At 27.1% G+C, this 22,078-nt stretch overlaps 1 protein-coding gene across 1 annotated transcript in view; it reads right to left on the bottom strand.

Moving 5' to 3' along the window:
• The window catches only part of LOC111034429 (allatostatin-A receptor-like), a 187,243-nt gene that overhangs the window by 152,432 nt on the left and 12,733 nt on the right, over window positions 1-22,078 (bottom strand). The window contains exon 2 of the mRNA XM_022315679.1: window positions 15,222-15,761. Coding sequence (XP_022171371.1) covers window positions 15,222-15,761 — 540 coding nt within the window. The remainder of the gene's footprint in view (window positions 1-15,221; window positions 15,762-22,078) is intronic.

Genomic DNA, 22,078 nt, shown 5'->3' with positions numbered 1-22,078 from the left:
ATATTGGTGAGTTCAAGTTGTAATGCCATTGGATTATGATATTATAGGCACATGTCACATATTGTACGTATTATAATATATTATTATGATTTGATATTTGAAGTACGCACTCGTATCTAAATTATTTTTCTTTAATTATTTCTATATTATGATTACTATATGTACTTACTTTGTTGAAAATAAAATAAAATAAAATAAGCATAACACGCAAACATATTGTAAATTAATTCATTATCTGTATTCATTGAATAAAAATTAAAAAAATACATATTTAGATGCTATAGATTAAAACATGATATAAAGGTATAGTACCTAAGTATGCATGGTTTAAGTATTTATCACCGTAAAGTGATTACATTTCGGTGACGTTCAACAAGTATAATATATAATATCTTAATGTAATATTATGAATATTATGCGAAATCAATGATGGTGTTAAAATAGCATATTGTATAGGTACTTTATTTAATAAAGTCTGCACTAGTTTAACTTAATTTAAATAATTTCAAAATATGTGGAACTGCTAAAACAGTATTCAAATATTTAATATTAAAAATAAAATAGAGATACATTCTGTCTTATAATCTACCTGTAATGAATAACATATATTCTAATGAATAATGGACAATGATATAGTTAGTTTAATTACTCTGGCAATTAGTACAAAAATAGAGGTATAAAATATGATTAGACTAAAACTAAACTATCTAACTTTATACTGTGTATAAGTAGATTGAATAAAAATGTAAAGTGCATTCATGCCCAAGAAAAACAGCAATGTTTACAATTTTTCTTAGATTTTATTATAACTATAAAACTATAATATTCGTCATTCTAATAAATATCACAGCAGTTATTAAATATTTTTGCTTCAAACTTAAATTAATATATATACAAACATTACAAACGGTTCAAAAAACTGCTAGTATTTGATTTTCATATTTTCTTAACTTAAGAAATTGGTCGACAAGAGCCCTCGGGTAAACATTTTGAGTCTTTATAATACATTTAGAAATATTTTTTTTTTTTTTTAGAAATATTATAATGATAAAACATTAGATAATCCAAATCCAAGTTTAATAATTAATGTAAAGTAAATAGGAACAAACAATGATGACTTTATTTAAAAAAATATTTTTCGTCCAAATAATTTTTGAAAAGAAATTGATTAAAATGTCAAGTATTTAATATAAATATATTTAATTAAATTAACTACAAACATGTAGGGCAAATTTGACAGGTTGAACAATCAACAAAGTGAACATTGAAATCAATACATCAAAATGTGTCAAATTTATTAGGTTTTATATAATTTACTACCTATTTGGAAAAAAATATATTCCGTTTTTTAAATTCTGATCACGGAGCTATGAATGTGTGATTTTTTTTGTACGTATGTATAAACGTTTTATAGTATAAATGTTTCGATCTTCGACTGGGTGGGTAGTTTCTGATGCAATTTGAATCTAGTTAATACTATTGGAAGATCTAAATAAAAAAAACCCAGTTTTTTTTCAAACTAGTTTCAAAAACCTAAAAGCAAAAAAAAAATATTTCTACAAAACATAATTTTCATAATATTTTGAGTCTTTAAGTGTTATTTAAAGATATTTTAATCTTTTCGACTTATATATCATTACATTTTTGTTTGCGAGTAAAACTTATTCAAAATTTTTCATAGTTTTTCTTTCAGATATTGTAGTTTAAAATTTGACAAATTACTGAGTATTTAACAAAAAGTCACGATTTTTGTTATTATTAAAAATTGCCACCTCTTAAGACATCTCTTGAAATCAAAATTCTCTATACCCAAAAAACTCATTATATACAAGTCAATAATTTGACGAGCTTGATCATATGGTATTCAGTTAAAGTGTTCTGAAAAACGCTTCAGACGTTTCAATCCTTCTGCTAACAACTAATAACATCCTCTCCATGGTAATTCACAAACAAAAATCTTCATAAAGACCTTAGAATTTCTACACATAAATCAATTAGCCAAATAATATAACTTTACATTTCACACTAACTTAAACCCTCATAGTAACCATTAATCAAACAACTATCATCCACCTCACTTCTCGATACGTCATTGTACGTAGAAGAGTAGAGATAGTGATAAGATTAAAAAAAAACACACACAATAATACCTAAAAATTAATAGGTCACACTGCTCAATACCTGCCCATAAATAATAATCTCATCTCACTTACCATTAATAACTATTAAATGTACTTACATACTTGTTGTTGCTGTATGAATTTTTTTAATAAGTAATAATAAAAAAAAAATTCAATTAGTTCATAGGAACTTGTGTTATGTATTTATATTATTATTTAATAAACGCAATAACATTTTTCAAAATATTTAAATTAATTTCTAGCTATTGCCTATTTATGCCACAAACCTATTCTCATCGCTACACAGTAAGTTGGTATTTACTCAAACATTATAATAACAATAATAATAAAATATGATATAAATACTAATATTGTTATAATAATTAATAATATAATGAATTGAATTCAGTAGAAATTAATTTAATAGCAACATAAGTATGATATCATAAAATATACTTGGTAATATAAGCTGTCAACGGTTTTCGTTCAGAATCGTTTTTCGTATTCAAAGATTTATTATTGAGTTCAAATTTAACATATTCATCACAATGTCTCACTCAATGATTAGATTCACTTGACACTTACTAACTGTACAGTACTCTATATTGCTAAATATATTTCATGATGTTGTTATAAAGTTAAATTATTTTACTATGAGTATAGCCCTTAATTTTGCCAAAAATATTGCATTTTTTATATTAATATTAATATTTGATCATTAAAATAATATACATGTATTTATTAAATGCATTTACTATTGTTATTACTTTTTTAGTTAATACCGTGTTACAAGTTACCGTATAGAATAATGAGAATAAGTTTGTGATATAAAAATGCAATAGCTTAAAATTATAAAAATGTTTGAAAATGTTATAGTGCATATAAAATATAATTATGTACTTAAAAGTTTCAATTCTTAATATAATTGTTTTAAAATATTTTCGAATTACAACAAAATTATCAAAATTGTTAATCTTTGTGTGAATATTTAATTTTGCTTGAATTTGAAATTCAAATTTCTGTGATAAACAATTTTGCTCATTTATAACATGACGCATCCTAAATAAATTTAAATAAAAATTTTGCAAATTATTGTAATTTTGACTTATTTTGTTAAAATTTAATTTAAAATGTGTTTAAAAAAAATTGAAGATCAAATTTATTTTCAACTTTCTGACCAACCGACCATTTTTTTATGGACATTTATAGAAATAAAATATAGCTTTAAATTGCTTCAAAAAGATTAAACATTTTAAAATTAAGCCACGCGTCGTAAAAAATAATATAAACATTTAGTATAAATTTCAAGTATCTGTTTTTATTCGTTTTTGAACTATAAATATATAAGAAAATCGTTTGATGAGAAATCGTTATTTTACGCGTGAATAAGCTAATTCGTCAAAATTTGAACTTCAGACGCTCATAAAAATATTTGCGGAATTACAATTAAATTTTTTTTTTAATTTCAGTAACAACGATCTATGAGTGACTTTGTATTAAATGTTGTAGCATTTGAACAAGCCGAAAAATGTTTTGAAAATTACATGTACAGAAAATACTAATATAAACATTTGTTAAAATTTAAAGTACCTTTTTCGTTTCTGAATTTCAATAAAATAAGGAAATTGATTTTGCCAAATACTGGTTTATAGTGAAAATTCCTGCTTTTTAATATAATTTTTTTTAGTAGTATATTTTAATTTTGTCTCATACATAATGTATTCACTTTGACCAAACTATTCAAAAAATTTTCTCTAAGTTTGAAAACAATTATTATTTAATCTTGATTTACAATTAAAATATTTAATGTTGGTGAATGAAATCCGATTAATTCATCCGTTTTGAGTAAATATAAGGTATTTAATGAATTGAAACATACAAATGATACTTGCTTTACATTATCCCACGACAAAAGTAAATTCATTGAAAATGTGTAGGTTTGTTACAAATATCATAATTTTCACAATCCTTCGTTTTTCTGTAAACAGTAGTTATTGGTTTTCTTTATGATAAAACTATTTAATAAAATTTAAAAATAACTGCTCTTATATTATATACCTACTATATACAATTTTTAATAAAAAAAAAAAACAGGGCCACTGGAAATGCACATTTTTGCAATTGTATAACTATTACTGTAAAATATTTAGTAAAAAAAAAAAACATGACTGTAAAACAATAAGTTCCTCACCTAGATTGGAATCTAAATTTCTATAAACTATGTGATACTACGTAAGTATAATACATTATTGAATGTGATATTTAATTACATTGAACATGGCATGAACATGTTAAGCACAGTTTCAACTTTCAACAAAATCTAATAATAAAATAATTAGTTTTAAAAAAATATATTTTCAACCACATTGATAAACTTTAAAATTGATGTAAAGAATCTTCAAATCGTATCCCTTTCCTAATTTCACACTATACGGTGGAACAAATTGTATCCTGTATCATTTTGCACAAGCAATATTTCACAGCAGTTGCAAATTGTAATCATAACGCCAACACAATCCTATTATACTCACGACCCACTCCCATGTATACGTCAGTATGTATAGTCTATAATAAAATCAGTCAGTGGTATATACTTGAATGCTGATCAATACTGCTTAAAATAGTGTACTGGTTAGCCGATTAATAATTTACGCTATACAATATAATAAATAAAAACAACCAACGAACTTAAGTTTCCCAATCAGATATTATAACGTTAAAATATCGAAAATATAATATAAAATTACTAAATACCAATGACACTCACAAATGAGAAAACAAATCACAACCAAGACAAATGCTATCAGACTTAACAAAATAAATCAAACCTAGACGAATGTTATCCGACTTGACAAAATATAGAATAACAATATGAACAAAAATATTATATTGAACTTAGTTAGGGATCATTATTCAAAAAATGTGATTAAATTATTGTTATACTAAAAACATCAAAATAATATACTGCAACCTTATTCCAAAGTATAATGTGATGGGAGATTATAGTTTTTGTTACTTTTTGTATTGAATTCATTGACTTAAAAAAACTGTCTGTTTCTGTTTTAGTTCAATATTTACAACGATTGATAATCAATTAAAATATTAATTATGAAGATAAGCTAAATGTTTAGTACTTATTTTAAAAAGTTAATGAATATTATAGAAAAAGCAATTACTCTTTTGTACAATTTACCAAAATTAAATCCTCCAAATAATATCAATTTAACTTGGGTATGAAATGTATAATATAGTAGTTGTGTTGGCCGTTGCCTTAGTTAAAGTCATCCACCTAGGATATTTGTATAATTGTTTACAACAAAATATATTTAAATTAAAAAAAAAACAATTTTAAATTACAAGAAGAGTTTAAAAATATGTCCAGTATTATGTTTAAAATAGGCAATATATGATTATACTTAAATGTTTTTTTAGTTTTTCACGGTTTTCTAAAAAACTACCGACACACTCGAAAAATGAAGACATCTTAGCCCAATTGTTGTTAAATTTTCAATCTTTAAAGGTACAACTTGAAACGTTTTGAGCACCTCTTCTACAAGAATATGTGTTCACAAAAAAATATAATAATAAAAATAAAAACATCATTGTAAAACCAATAGAATTACATCTCTTGCTTGGGTTGGAATCTAAAACACACACTATACGAAAACCAATATCTCTTTCTGAGCGAACGCAATCTAAAAAAGAAAAGCTAAAAATAGAGTAGTAAATAAATAAAGAATATATTTATATATACCTACCTATTTAGACATACACTTACACATCATATTGTGTTACTGATAGTTGAAAAAACTGTACAAGTTCCCTGTTCTGTGAAATTATTTAAAATAACAATCTTTATACGGTGAGAGTAGTGATATATTTACTTTCTAAGTGCATATATTCTTTAATTTAATATTACAACTGATGATAAATCGTACGTGAGAAACATCTAGATATACGTGCATTATACAATAAAATTTCATGAACTTTATTTGATGGTTACAAAAATAAGGTTAGGTTTATAGACCAATAATAAGCAATTATATGGAATTGCAATAATATTATAATTTTAAATTACATTATTTTTTGTGTCTTACGGTTGATTTACTAGCACAATTTAAATACCTGTATAGTAAATTCGGCACTGTCTTAAATTGTATTTACGTTTGAATGAATAAATTTAAGCACCGAAACTGATTTTTATAAATAATCAAATTAAAAATCTTAATTATTAAGGTCCATATTTAATTTGGAGGACTCATTGCGCTAAAATGTATTAACTTTATAATGTAAACAGTAAACATAAAATAAATACAGACAAATTTAAGATACGTGTGAATTTGTTATTTTTTAAAATAGGTTGTTAGATGTTTCTATTTTAGATTGAAAAAAATATATCTCTTATTCGGGTTCACATTTTTTATTATTTGATTATTTGGCGGTACAGAGACAGTAATTAAAAATGTTTTCTTAAGTGTATTTATAGTTTATACCGTTGTTTTGGATAAAATAAATTCACTCAGCCCCATTACCTTAATTTATGAACATTTAAAATTATAAATAAATATTATACATAAGCATTATACTGTAGCCAAATTGTTTTATTCAATTTTTCCTTCATTCAATTAAATAACGATTAAAAAAAATTAGGTGCTTTAATATTTTAATCACACAAATTGATTTTTTTTAGAATTTTTTTTAGAATTTTTTTATTTATATTTTGGTTATAGGAGTCATTAGCACTCTATAAGGGGTAACTGTTGTTTTTGTCAGTAAGGTCAGTAAGGGTCAACTATAATGTCAGAACAGTAGGGTGCGAGATTTTCGTGAAGCGAATTAACTAGCATGAGATTATTTTAACGGTATAATATTCAAATACATGTACAACTACAATCATTTATCGAAGATGACTATTTTACACATATTTTTTTTATTATTCATTAAAAATAAAAAATGTTTGATGTATGTAGGTGTTTCTAATGTCTGATGTCACATGAGTTTATAAAATTAATATCACTCATAACACATTTATGAATAATTTAAATGGTATAGTCCTAATTCGGTAAAGTAACTAACTATTGTATTAAAAACTGTAGAAGATTAGATAATATTTTTCCACGATGTTATACCCGTTGTACTATATTTCACTCAATTTTAACTATCGAGACACAGTACTAAAAATATTGAAATCCCAAGAGCGTGGTATTGTTGATAAATGTGTACTTGAATATGTGGTCAGACAGAGACAAAAACTGACGTGGTAGTAAATTCTTAAGAAAATACCTATAGGAAATATCGATGTGAAAAACTTCTAAAAATTAGTTTTATAGAGTTACGTTGCTTACTAGTTCGTAACATAGTTGTTAAATTAATAATACGCCATCCTATTCAACCAAACACAATAGGTCACCACCAGTATACATTACCACCATACTTTGTCGAATCTTGGGGGAAAACATTTTGGACCATCGATTATTAAACGTGACCTTCATAGTCACTAAATACCCACATAGGCGACCAAAGTATTAAGACACACAAAAGTGTTGTAATGGTTCGCCATTAAATATGTATATGATTTGATGCATCAATTTTGTAATATCAATTCAAAGAGAAATTATGTCGAGCAAAACTTTTTATATAGGGACCTAGTGTAATGTTTTCTATATATAAGTACCTACTATGTTATTAATTGTCAATTTATGTATTCAATTATTAATATTAATAGTTTTAACACTGCAAACATAAATGTTCATTTCAATATATATAAATTATATTATATTTGTGTAAGGCGTCTTTGAAACACCGCGTATAATTACGAAACTCATATTAAACTAGGTAGGTACCTATATGATAAATAATTAGTTTCATTTCTCGAATGAATAATTAGTTTTATTTGTAGTGCCCTTTATTGCAATATAATTACTAGTGTCTAAAATTGTTGTACATAGTCCCATTAAGAATTCAGAACGCTTAGAGTTATATTTGTCACCTATAAAATGGGTTTATTAATTATCATTGAACATTTCTAGTTTTATCATTTCTTGACAACCTAATTTATTTTCAAGATACTACCTTATTCGTGGTTACTTTGTAACGTATATTACTATCACGATAATCAATCGAATCAATAGCACATAATATTATATTTTATGATTTTTGAACTCAAACACGTTCAAAACATTTAATAAGGTGTTTATTATATTTATATGTACCATGCACAGAGTAGTAGTGATCATATATTATCACTGCATTCAAAAAAAATTTCAGAGCGGAATTTAGTTAACCCAACCATTGTTATCAACATTCGGTTAAAACTGGTCAATACATTTCAATGTGTTTTTAAAGTAACAGACAATTTGAAAAATTACCTCTTAAAGTATCATCAAACTTCATCTGTATTGAGTGTTTAGTTTTGGAACTACTCACAAAGCCGATGATCTAAAATATTGAAATCAATTGACTTAGGCATAGTTAAAAGATAGTCGAAATAAATCAAAATATGCAAGTGTCAATTATTGCCCAATATGTAGTATTATATAAGAACCATAATTAAAAAATATTAAATTAACGACAACACAGTTTAAAGATAAATTATTAGAATCGAAGAATGCATAATATATACTTTAAAAATATGTAACAAAATACTCCTAACAAACAAATTTTTATGTTGCATTTAGAAACATATTATTGTTATATTTGCTATACTAGTATTCCACTATAGTACACAATTAAAAATATTATTTTATTAGTAATATAATATGTTTGTAATTTCCAGACATTTTTTCAAAAATTATATTGACTGTTTAAAAATTGCAGTAGACACTAAATAGGAAATATAAGAATAAATTCAATAAAATGTCTTTATACACACGAATAGTACAAACATTTTATAATGGAAAATTTAATTTAAGCATATTGTGACTCCTTAGTCATACAAGTCGATCATAAAATATATGTTCAAACCCTATACACTATTTCTATGATGATTTATTATATTATAGACATAGATGGTTTACAATTTAAGGTGTTGAACAAATAATTCTCCAAGACATAAACCATTTTTGAGATCAGAAAATAATTTTTTACCTATCGTATATTTTATTTATACAATTTAGGTCAGGCGTAAAATAATTTTCGTTTAGCTGTGAAAATACCTTAGTGTAATGATTTATTACACAGTGATTTAATATTCGAAGTAATATATAAAACAGAAACATACTCTCTAATTGCCTCAGTGAACCAGAGCGATGGAGGGTATTTAACTTGCCCTTATAATAGCATCTATTTAAACAAGTATACACTCTAAATAATTTAAATTTGAAAACAATTATCATTGTTTATTTGAATAATAATAAAAAAAAACTAATTCCGCAGCACCCTAATTAATCAATATGCACTCAACCAATGAATATTCACATAAATTCATAAATACTAATACATGGCGAGAATAGTATTTTGCAATACCAGTAATACCACAACATCAATCTACACAACTCTACTCATCACAACTCGTAACTTTTATTTTTAAAAATATAACATTTTCATTGGATAATTTTTATTGATATTTCTAAGGTGTGAAAAGAACTGTATGAGTTAAAATCTAACATATTGGATAAATATTATATGAATAAATAAAAAATGTAATATGTCAAAAAAAATGATAATAGCTATTGTTGGTGAAAGTGTGAAACTAAATGAGAAAAAATTAACGAATAAAACCCTTAGTAAGATAATAACAAAATAGAAATTGAGAATATTGAAGATGTCTAAGCTCTTAAGTATTATGATGTAGTTAAAATTAAAACGAGAACATGCATTATGTATCCATGTATTATATTATTATGTGTATTTTTAAAAACAATTATTAAAACACGTCATAATATTTGATATAAAACAAGTACTTAAAGAGCTATAAACTTAAAAAAGTTTTAACTGAATAGGTGGATAAGTAAAGAAGTTTTATTCATAAGCTTATAAATATATATATATAAACTAAACAACCTTCTCTTTATGAATGTTAAACCATTAACGCTTATAGTTTCGTAACTATTTAGTATTTTGCAATATTGAAATTTGATGTTTAAGAAAATGAAAAAAGGAATTTTTCTCATAAATTATTAATTAAATAAAAATATTTGATTCTGCATCTACTTTTAGGGTACTTCTTAAAGATAAATGAACTTTCACAGATGTCATATTACAATTATTATACCAAATAAAAAACAAAAAATAAAATATAACAGTCAAAACTGAAATCACAAACAAAATAACATTTTATATGTATTAAAGAATAATTCTAAATAATAAAACAAATATGTTTTTTCTATTATGTTTGAAACTTCAATAGGTTCATTACATTAACTTTTTTATGGACCGTGACATCTTTGTTTCTATACTTTAAATAAGGTATAAATTTATTAAATACTTATAAAGAAACAGAAGAATAATTAGACTTAAAATAGTGAACTAATGCTATAATTATTATACTAGCCATGATAAGCAAAAATGTTAAATCAGATAATAAAAAATACACAAATTAAATCAAAGAATGAAGTTTCATATGCCAAGGTGCTGTTATATTTAAATTTTATTTTTTCACTGTGTTGTGTAGCGACTTCTAAATTCCTTCGGATCTTCTTTTCGTATTGTAATATGTTGGTTTTTTTCATCCCAATATTACGTTTGAGTACAAACGCATTTAAATTTATAACTCAACATATTTCAATTGTACCTAATCTGGTTTATGTTGAATTCCAGAGGAACAAGGAAAGTATTAGGATTACAATGGGATGATTTCATTTAAAGCAACGTGATGCTAATAAAAACTATCATCATATTAAAATTTGATTACTCACCATGACGTACGTTTATAAAGGTAATGCACCTAACGCATGCAATTTCATATATTAATTATATTTTATAATTCAGATTCAAATATGTGTAAGTACTATAATATTTACATAATATATGTTTTAAGTATAAATTATTATTTATATCTAAATTTTCAAAGTTTATCTGTAATTAGATACAACTTCCTAGTCTTAAAAATGGCAAAAAAAAACAAGATTAATGAAATATTAAAAATTCAATTTTAACTTAAAATGGTCTCCTCTTAAACTCTCCCGGATAACCCTCCCCGTCGACTAAAACGAAATTGGCCTCGTGATTTACTTCACTAAATAATTACAAAAAAAAAAAAAAACCAGTTTGAAGTAGTGTCAATGGACGCACCCTTCAGTCAAGCCTCCAAACCTTGTAAAAAAATCTCACATTTACTTATTGTTTTATTTTATTACAGATTGTAAATTTATTTATATTATAAAAAAAAAAAAAAATTAAAATGGAAAAGTTATTAAGTAATCTGTACGTTGCAAATGCTCGGCGTTGATGTAAATCCAATCCAAAATTAATATCTGAGACAGACGATATTGGATATTTGGTTTTAGTTACCATTGAATTAAAAATAAATAATAATATTAATATTATGGCTTATAATTCATACAATTTATAAAGGATAATACCGAATTAAATCTATTTAAAATTAATATGAGACTTTATTAACTGAATTTCTTCAATTTTAAACGCGTAATATTATTTATTATAATTCTTACTATTTTTAACTTTAAAGTAATACAGATTTGTGTTTTTATATATAATATAATTACAATATATTTTTGGAATTAAGTGACATTATACAATAAAACTAAACACCACAACAGTTAAACGAATCGTGAAAATAAGATATATATCTATATTAAAATTATACCATATGAGAGATAATGGTTTTTGAGATTTTTACCTTTTTTTTTGATTTTAAAATATATATTTCTTAGGAATAACAAAATAATTAATAAACATCAAAATGAATTAAATTTTCTTTTTTTAAACTTAAGTTTAGTCAACAAAGGACATTAGCTTCATCCATTATATTTTAGAAAAAAATTAAATTTTTATTGAATACCGACGATATTTTATTGTTACATAAAAAAGTGTACTATTTTAATAGAAAATAATTGAAATTATGTTTTTCAAATATTTTATCAAACAGTTCTAAATCCAAGAAATGAAAACTATATGAGATGCATCGGTATGGATAGGTATGTACGATGGACCTTATACTAATAGACATGCAATGAGTGTATGGAAAGAGTGACAACTTAGAGGGCGCTTTTTGATTACTCAATTAGTTGTGCGCACGGTAATGCGGGGTAATTGGAGTAAGATATAAAATATATAGATTATTGTATTTTCTTGTCAAGACAGCCTACATCATTGCCAGATGTCAATAAGCCGATCGTAATGCTGTTGTACTTCACAATTCTTTTCTAGTAGTATATTAAGGTATATGGTATGTACATAGTTAGTCGATATTCAAATAATACTTCAGGATTTCGACAATAATATTACCTTCTGTCCTTATGTATAATACAATAATACTACCCATAGATTTTGAGATTACTTTCCAGTACAAATAATGACGGTTTAACTTGAACGTATACTATACCCTGTAACTAGTTAGTATTGTTACCTACCCTCATAAAATGTCACAATGACAATAAAATATTAATTACTAAAATTAAATATTTATGTTTGTTCTAGTTTACCAATGGACAATAATGCATGGAATTTTCATTTATTTTCAACAATACTAAAATATATGTATACTAATGATTTATTACTTATTTTAAATATCATAAAAAATATTTATGACGCATATTTTATATGTTTGTACTTTGTATGAATACATCCAAACGAGTTACACAGTGACCGTAAATTAAATAACTTTAATTATTACTAGTTATTTCGCATGTTTTGGGTATATTGTATACATGTGTGAGTTCGAAAAATAATTATATTTTGAATATCTATGTATTCTATGAGATCAATGGAAAAACAGCGTGCATTCAACATAAAGTTAAAGCTACTATATTTTATCAACTTTTCCTTACTTTCGTTTTAATTGCATTGCATTAATCGCCGTCGAATATGGTCCTCAAGTATTTAGGTGCGAGGTGATCGACTATAATATGCACCGTTGAAGTTAAATGAATATGGTTATAATATTTCTAAAAAACATCAATTTGTTTTCAATGCTTTGATGCAGTTTACTATTCTATACAGGTTTTCGAGTTCAATCGATTATGACAAGACCAAATATATGGGTAAGATAATATTATACACATATAAAAGTATACCCTTTACACCCTGTAGAATAGTGATACACAGAAGTTTGGTATACGTCACTAATAGGTTAGGTATAGGTACCAGTAAAGTTTTAAGCGTATTGATAAACCGTTGCATTTGAATAGTATGTATTATGAACAAAGTTTAGTTTATCCAAAAACGGTTGAGATTTTATTATTAACGCGTTTACATTAATAATAAGTTATTCGCAATATTGTTGAGTTTCAAGGAAAAACATGATGAAATACTAAATGTAATGACAGCAAATTGTCAACCACGAGCAGGTATCTGCTTAGCTTCACTTAGGATCTACCATATATTCTAGAAAAAAAATATTTAGGTATAGTTAGGTACCTAATGGTTTATAAGTTATTGATTTTCAAGATTCTTTTTGTTCTCAAGCAGTTTTTATTATTCTTATAATGCAAACTATATATTATACCTCTAAAATTAAGCACATTTTACAGAATATTGAATATGGCCATAGTCGAACTAATATTTAAAAATATGACTTGGATTTTTTAATCAGTTTTTCCATAGAAAAAATTAAATTACGTTGAAATCCGCTTAAATAATTGTCGTTTTTTACTTATAAAAATATATTTGATTTTGAATTTTTATTATTAATAAGTTTATCTATTTATGTATTTAAACTAGGCGAAAACGATGAACAAGTAAATTCAATGCAAGACAATATACATGCATTGACAGTCATAAAAAATAGATAGTTTTTATGAAAGAAAATAATTATAACCTAAACAATTTATGTACAGTCATTTTTGACATTGTTTTTGATTTTATTAGTTATATACGCATATGTTTTATTTTTTATAGTTAGTAGAAATTCTAATAAAATCAACTTCTTAAATATTTTTTATTGGTTTCAGTAATATATTCGAAAATTAAATATAATCTTATTGTCTTGATAAAAATGTATAGAACATTTTACGTATTATATATGTATGCCATTTAAACACGAGGCTTTTAAATCAAATGGACGTAACTTTTAACTTGTCTTTTAGAAATCCAATGTGCGCTACCTATACAATATTATTAAAATAAAAACCCTTTAAAGCACAATAATCAATCATGTGATTTTAATTTATCTCAATAAATAAACAAAAACTAAAAACATACTGAAACCTTAAATTGGAATTTAGAGCCAGAAACTGAAGAATATAACCATATATCGGCAAACGGAAAAAATAAAATTTTCTTCGTAAAACCTTTGTATATTGTAGTGAAACTATTGAATGATGCCTGCAGTTGTATGAGTAAGTATATTTTATAATTATTAACGAATAATTATTAAAAGGTTGGACAGATAATCATATTCATTAAAAACCTATTCAATATTCATGAATGTACCTATGCTCTACAAGTTACATATTTTAAACTAACGAAATATGTAACGTCCTCTGAAATGTTCTTTACAATGCTATAAGTAAAGCTCCGAGGACATTTTACATTTCTGAACTTTGCTGACGACATGGGAATAATAATATCTACCAAAGTAACATACATGATACCTAGAAACAGAAGGATATATTGGAATCGGCTGAAGGTAAATTTCCAAATAAGTGCTCCCAATTAACGTCAGCAGCGTAACTGTTTGATGGTACATTTTATGTGCCACGGTAGTTTTTAAAGAATTCGGAGTTACTGATTAGACTTTTGCAACTGTGCGAGTATACATTTGGGTGCCTACCTACGAGTACGAGTGTTATATCAAGTGAACTCTAACCGCCACATCATCGTCCTGCAATTATAGGGGTGAGTAAATTGTAGCTGTAGTAGAACGTTAGTTTCGAACAATAACCGCGTTGTATAAAATATGCCGTCCCGAGGGAGCAAAAAAACTCACCCCCCCCCCCAACTTTAGACCTAAACGTTACGCGTTACGCTGCGCGCGCTTACCTGGTACGCCGGCTTGTTGTAACCGTCCGGTCGGTTCTTCTGGTCGCTTTCGAGGAATATGCACGCCGTGTGCTCGGTGCTGGAAAACGTGTACGTGACCTCGCCGTGTCTGGCGAGCACTGGTAACGCGAGCAGTACGATCAGCACCCACGTGACGAGTATGGCGGAGGACGCGTTGCGCTCGGTGCGCACGTATATGGAAGCGATCGGATGGACGACGGCCAGGAACCGGTCCAGCGACATGAGCACCAGCGTGTAGACGCTCGCGTACGCGGTCACCACGATCAGGTACTGGACCATTTTGCACCAGACGTCGCCGAACGGCCAGTACGGCAGCATGTAGTCGACGGCGGTGAACGGCACGCAGAACACTATGAACAGCAGGTCGGCCAGCGCCAGGTTGATGATCAGCAGGTTGGTGGTGCTCCGCATCTGCTGGTTGGCCATCACCACGATCACCACCAGCAGGTTGCCCAGCAGCCCGACCACCACGATGATGCCGAACAGTATGGGCACGGCCAGTGAAACGATGCGCTCCACCTGCGCCAGCGGACAACACACAAAAATATATTTTTTCGTTATCGTAACGCAATATTATAATATTCTAAATAGTTGTATTGCGATATCGTGAACGAATGATATACATAGTATCAGGTAGCAATGGCTTGGCCAGAGGGGCTGAGGGGGTTGCAGCCCTCCACAAAATTTCTGGAAAATGTGAAAATGCTTTCAATGTCCTGTGGACGTACGACGTGAGATGTAAGTGCACAGTATTAAAATTGTAATTTGTATGAATGTTACAGCAAAAGTCTAAACTGTGAAACGCCCGAGGCATTAGCATGATACAATTATGAATTTATGATGGTTCCTAGTTAGCTTTTCCCTGTATAACATATATTATTAGTCCCAAAGCAAAATCCTGACTATGCTACGGCGAAGTAATGTTTTTGTCGCCTCGGGTAAGTGTTAAAGGGAATTGTTATGATAAAACACCATATAATGATTGGTCTATATTGCTCGGGCCATGATTACAATGTCCGACACCACTTTATGAGGTATGATTATATTGTAGGAGGGAGGTATGGATGATTTCTATGATAAATTTATAGACATAAGTTATTTTTTTATTCTATATATAATGATGAGAAAATATTAGAATTAAAAATAAAATATTTTATGACTATAGCTGTTATGTTAGATTCAGTTTTTTATTTGTCTGAAAAATAGTCAAGCGCTCGAAAACATTCGAATAGAAGAAACCATTGTCTGTTATACGTCGTTTTTAACCGAATCAACGGTTTTCGAGAAATCAACAGCACAAAAGCGTGAGCGAAGGCCTTGGCCGAATATTGGCCGTTTTTTGGTACTCGGAAATGCGTAGGTTTCAAACATAATAAAAGCTACACCCGTGCGCAACCACACGCCAATACGAGCTATTTTTTTTGTTATTTTTTTTTAAATACCAGGATAAATAATTTTTTTAATGGGTTTATTGTTATTATTGTATTCAAATCGTTGTTAATTCAACAATTACAGAGGTATTTTTTTTTTATTTCGAAACTCTATATTCCAGAAATAAATATATACCGTTTTAAAGATTTTTAATATAATTCCGTACCTACATATGCGCCCGCGTTATATTAGTCCCTTTTTGTCCTTCCAACGGCGGATAGACGACTTATGAGATTCGTCCGGGGGATTATGGCGGTCCGTCTACCCCGCGGACGACCCGACCACGAGCAGAACCGGAACCGGCCGTGACCGCATAAAGTCCACCTCGCAGTGCCAGTTGTTTTTTTATTTTTATAAATATTCCAGTGTGCTATGCCAAGAAAAAATATATATCTTTATTATAGAGCCCCGGGTGTGAATTTGGATCAAAATAGGATTTTTTTTATTTTTTACATGATTCACATGATTTTCTTCATTTCACTCGCACTAAAAGGTCCCACGAACTTAATGCATAGACTCACATAGTTCTCGTAGTGTCCACAACTTATGAATATTATATTTGTTACTTTTATCAAGTCGTTTAAATATACATCTATACAAAGGAGTATGTATACCTACACAAAGAATACATAATCTCGATATATATCTACGTATATATTATTATGTGTAACGTTTTACTCGATTTTCATGCAAACATTTTTCCATAACATTTGTATTTTGTAGTATAAAATATTTTATCCATACATATTTAAAGTACAAATGTACAATAGTAAACTCTACTAGTCGAATAAGACCATAATATATGAGATGAAGAATCACACACGTTTTTACATCCCTAGTTCACCTGCTTGGCACCAAATCCTGTCAAAGATGATATCCAGAGTATATCTCCTGCAATGTTAAGGCGACATCGGATCTCTTTTTACCATTATTAAGACGGTCGTCTTGAAAGCCTTATAATTCAAATATCTAAGTTAAGCACGATATATCTCGTATATTAATTTATTAACACAATACTATTCTTTATATAGTAAAATTTCATTTGTTTAAAATTCAAATATTCAAACTCCTGGTTACAATGTTTGTAGTCGATAAAATCCTTAGTATTAGAAATACCAAGGAATTAGCATTTATAATTAGTGTTCGACAAATCAGAATTTGACAGTGAAGCACTTAAAAGTTAAAAGTGTGACACAAGCACACAACACATATCTCCATGCATCGTATATACTTTCCAGTTAGAATAATATTGCATTGTTCATCACTCCCAGGTTGTAAAATTATGTACTGAGAGGAAAACTACAAACTGCTAATTTAAAATATAGTGGTACACTGGTACCTACTAAGCCTCACCCTGGAAAAGCATCTCTGTGGACGCATAAGGAGTAATAGACATTGAGGATGAGGTAAGTAGTTAGTACACAAAAACACATACATTTTCACACCTAAAGATAGACACTTTCGTAGAGTAATGATTTTATACACAATAATATGATGTATAGACCAGAACATTTTTTTAAAAACGTAATAGAGTAGTATGGTTAATAACAGTGTAGTAAATAAAACTTTAATATGGTGGTGGGGGAGGGGAGAAATGGGAAACAGCATAATCTATGTATTTAATGTCTTCTTATACAAGAAAATAGTTTTTATGTCTAAAAAGATGACCATAAGAGAATGAAAAAAAAATGTTGGTAATATCCAACCCACTGAATTGAAAGACCTAGTTACACTTATGGTCACGAAGTTGTATAAATGTCCTATAGTTTTTAATAACACGTTTACATATTATAGTAAAATTTATTTCAAAATTGTATAGGAAAACTATAATTAATAAAATTTAATTATAAAACTATATTTTTTTTTTCATTTTGCCCATTATTTGATTTCGTCTTCACTTGTTATAGAAATATCATGATATACTATCATATTATGTACCTAAGTCAATAACACGTGATTGAGACTGACGATTAAAACCATTATATAAATATGTAATAGTAAGTTGTATTTGTTATATAATATTGAGTTCGTATATTATCGCTATACGTATATTTTACAACTTTTAACAATTATAAAATTAAATTACCAATTTTTTTTTCAATACGAACAACAATATTCTATTTTCAGCTTTTTCTAAGAAAAACATTATTTAATAAAATATTATTTGAAAAGGCCATGTGAAAACAGTGGAACCTCAGATTCCTGCCCCACCACCATCCATGGGAGCATGAACATTTTGAGTATAATTGCGTGATACTCCTTAAGTAAATTGAACACAAATTAAAAATTAAAAACAATATTGAATAATTCATATTTTTTCAAATTAAATTTGTTTTTGTCTATGCTATAATAGTTCAAATGTGTACGTCAGACAGTTTACACTAGTATAGTGAATGCAGCTATTATAATAATATAGTTAATAAAACATTTATCTTATTCAATCATTTTTCGACAAAATATTTTTTTATCTGTGACACGTACCTAGTCAGAAAAAATATACGATGATGACAAACGTAAAATGGTCTTATCACTCTAAACAATTTTTAAAATATATTAAATAACTTCTATGTTGATAACTTGGATATCACTAACATATAATTAATTAAATTATTGTATGAATAAATACAGATTTTTTTTTAACAGGCTGTGTAGGTATCGACATAATTAAAACCATCTTAAAAATACTTTTATATTTTGAAAATAATAAAAAATAGGCAGAGTTTGTCTTACACTCAGCTTATGTCTTACCAGGGAAAAACAATTTAGTGGCCTATTTTACATTTATTTGCAAAGGTAGGTGCACATTTTCGTGTTATACGTCATTGGTGAACGCGCAACGGCATATTTGTTACTGAATTATATTTCGTGTATATCGTTTACCGGTTAGCACATGTTGCACACTACCCCCGCGATAAACATAAAATAAACATAAACACTACACTCACACATTGTCCCTTCATTTGTTTATGATAGGTAGTTCATCGACCTCCCAAATTAATCTGCACACTGTTCATTTTTATTAGTGCATTTGCCTCACTGTCTTTTATTTTACTCCGTACTTTTTTTTTACCTTCTTATTTTTTTCTACCATAACATGTTTGCGCCAATTACATTGTAATAATACGTATAATAATATACTCTTGAGGTTTTTAGTAACTAATTAAAACGTATGTAATCACAGTTATAGAGGCGGTATTTAAACTTTTTTTCCATGGAAACTTACCATATTATGATTTATAGTATATTTTTAAAATGGATTTCTTAAACTGTTTGTAAATTTTAAAACATTTTGTCCCACTAAGATTCGATAATTCTATATATTATATTGCTTACTGAATGGATTATTTTTTTTTAGTAGAGTAGTACTATTAACTCATCACGAATATAGCAATATAGATAGATGAACTTGCGAAAACATAATATTAGTATAAATGTGTAATATTAATTAAAGTTAATAATAGTTTACAAATGCCAACCGTAAGTTAATGGATACAAATCTACAGATACGAAACCATTACCTTCTAAACAAAACATACACAGAATAATGCAAACCATCCCATTAAATAATTAATACCACACAATTCTCTTAAGTCATTTTCTATGAACAATGTTCGCTTTGTAACCGCCAGTTTAAACATCCGGACTGGCTTTAATACCTTTCAAATTTTTACGTTTATCATAATATATAAAAATAATAATTATTACAAATTGTTTGATATATGGTTTCTAGTGCCTATTACTTATTTAGAAAATGAATTTGATTACATATATTCATAATCCAAATAATTTGTAAGTTTTTTCTAAGCACATATTATTAAATTTCCTCAATGTTTTAGATTCTAAACAAAACGATAAATGTATTGATGAGTTTTGTTCTTTTTTTAACGTAAGTAAGTAAAGTAAAGTAACATTTTCAAATACACAAATATGAGGGTGATTTCCGGTAAGAAATTGGATTGGTATTTTTTTTGTGGGGGGGGGGGGGGGTAAAAATATAAAACTCAAATATTTTACTCAATAATCTGGAAATAAAAAGAAAAATGGGAAATCATGGATGATTATTTTTCCAATGATATGAATTACTTAGTTGTAAATCAACAAATATTAATCGTAGAAACTTGAAACTTTTTACCATTACGTACTTATTTTAATGTACCTATTATTATTCTCTATATACAATGACACATTCAAAATATTTTGATCAAAATTCAGCTATTTATGCTATGAAGATTGTTGTGCATGTGGTATCGACTTAAATGTAAACGATTGAATACAGATGTAAACTGACAATTTGGTTTACGGACGTGAATTCAGTGTCTAAAGAAACTATTCCATAACACACTTACAAAGAACGGATTATATTTCAAACGTTAGTTAGTTGAATCATTTTGGTGTATTACACTGAAATTATAAATATAGTAAAGAAAATATTATCATGTTATATCAATAAAGAGTTTGGTTAAAGTTGTTACAATTTTCGTGAAATGATTTACTTTAGGATTCAAACGTTTTTGTTTGAATACATTTTTAATCAGTAAAGTAACATATTACCTTTGTAAATAAATGAGTATTGAGCTTTAACTTTCACAAGTTTTTGAACAACTGTTATTAAAATAAATAATTAATTATTACCAAGTAGATAAAGGCCAAGGGGACAATTTTAGCAGCGCCAAGGACAATAGTCATTGTAATACAAGTACACATGTTTTTTTTAAATTGTTAAAATTGCATTTTGTAATTATATAAACCTTTTTAACAACAAATAAACTGAATTAACTAAATTATAAACAGTATACATAATGACCTCTTCTTAACATTTTAAAAAAATAATAAAATTATACATATACATTTTGATAAATATTTATGTTACATTACATAAACTCGGGTAAGTATGTATTACCTGCTTTATAAATTATAATGGCATTAGTTAACGAAAAAAAAATAATTTTAACATAAATAAGTATAATAACTAAATAGGTACCCATCAAATACTTTTTAGATCGAAGTCATGTTGATAATTTCATGTTACAAATAATTGTCCCCTAATCAACTATTACATATATTGTCCACATTTAAATAGTTTAAATATAAACATACATTAAAAAAACTTTTTAGTAGACAAAGCTCTCAAAAAAAAGATTTAAAGTGCAGTATTTTTTTTTCTATACTGTGTATATTATATATATATAAACATTAAATAAATAATTAAAACACAGATGTTGACTAACAAAAGAAAAATTATGTTTCTTTTATTTTTCATTGTCATAAACACCTTTTTTTTGGTTAGTAAAATATACATGATTCCAGCTTGTTGGTAATGAGATATTATTCGGTAAGCTGTGGTACAGCTGGAGTATTTTTATATTTGTCATGGACGAATATATTGACTGTGTTATTAATTATAA

This window comes from Myzus persicae, unplaced genomic scaffold (assembly GCF_001856785.1).
Source record: "Myzus persicae strain clone G006 unplaced genomic scaffold, MPER_G0061.0, whole genome shotgun sequence".
Classification (NCBI taxonomy): domain Eukaryota; kingdom Metazoa; phylum Arthropoda; class Insecta; order Hemiptera; family Aphididae; genus Myzus; species Myzus persicae.
Note: the sequence above shows the minus strand (reverse complement) of the source record. Positions and strands in the feature narration are given on the sequence as shown.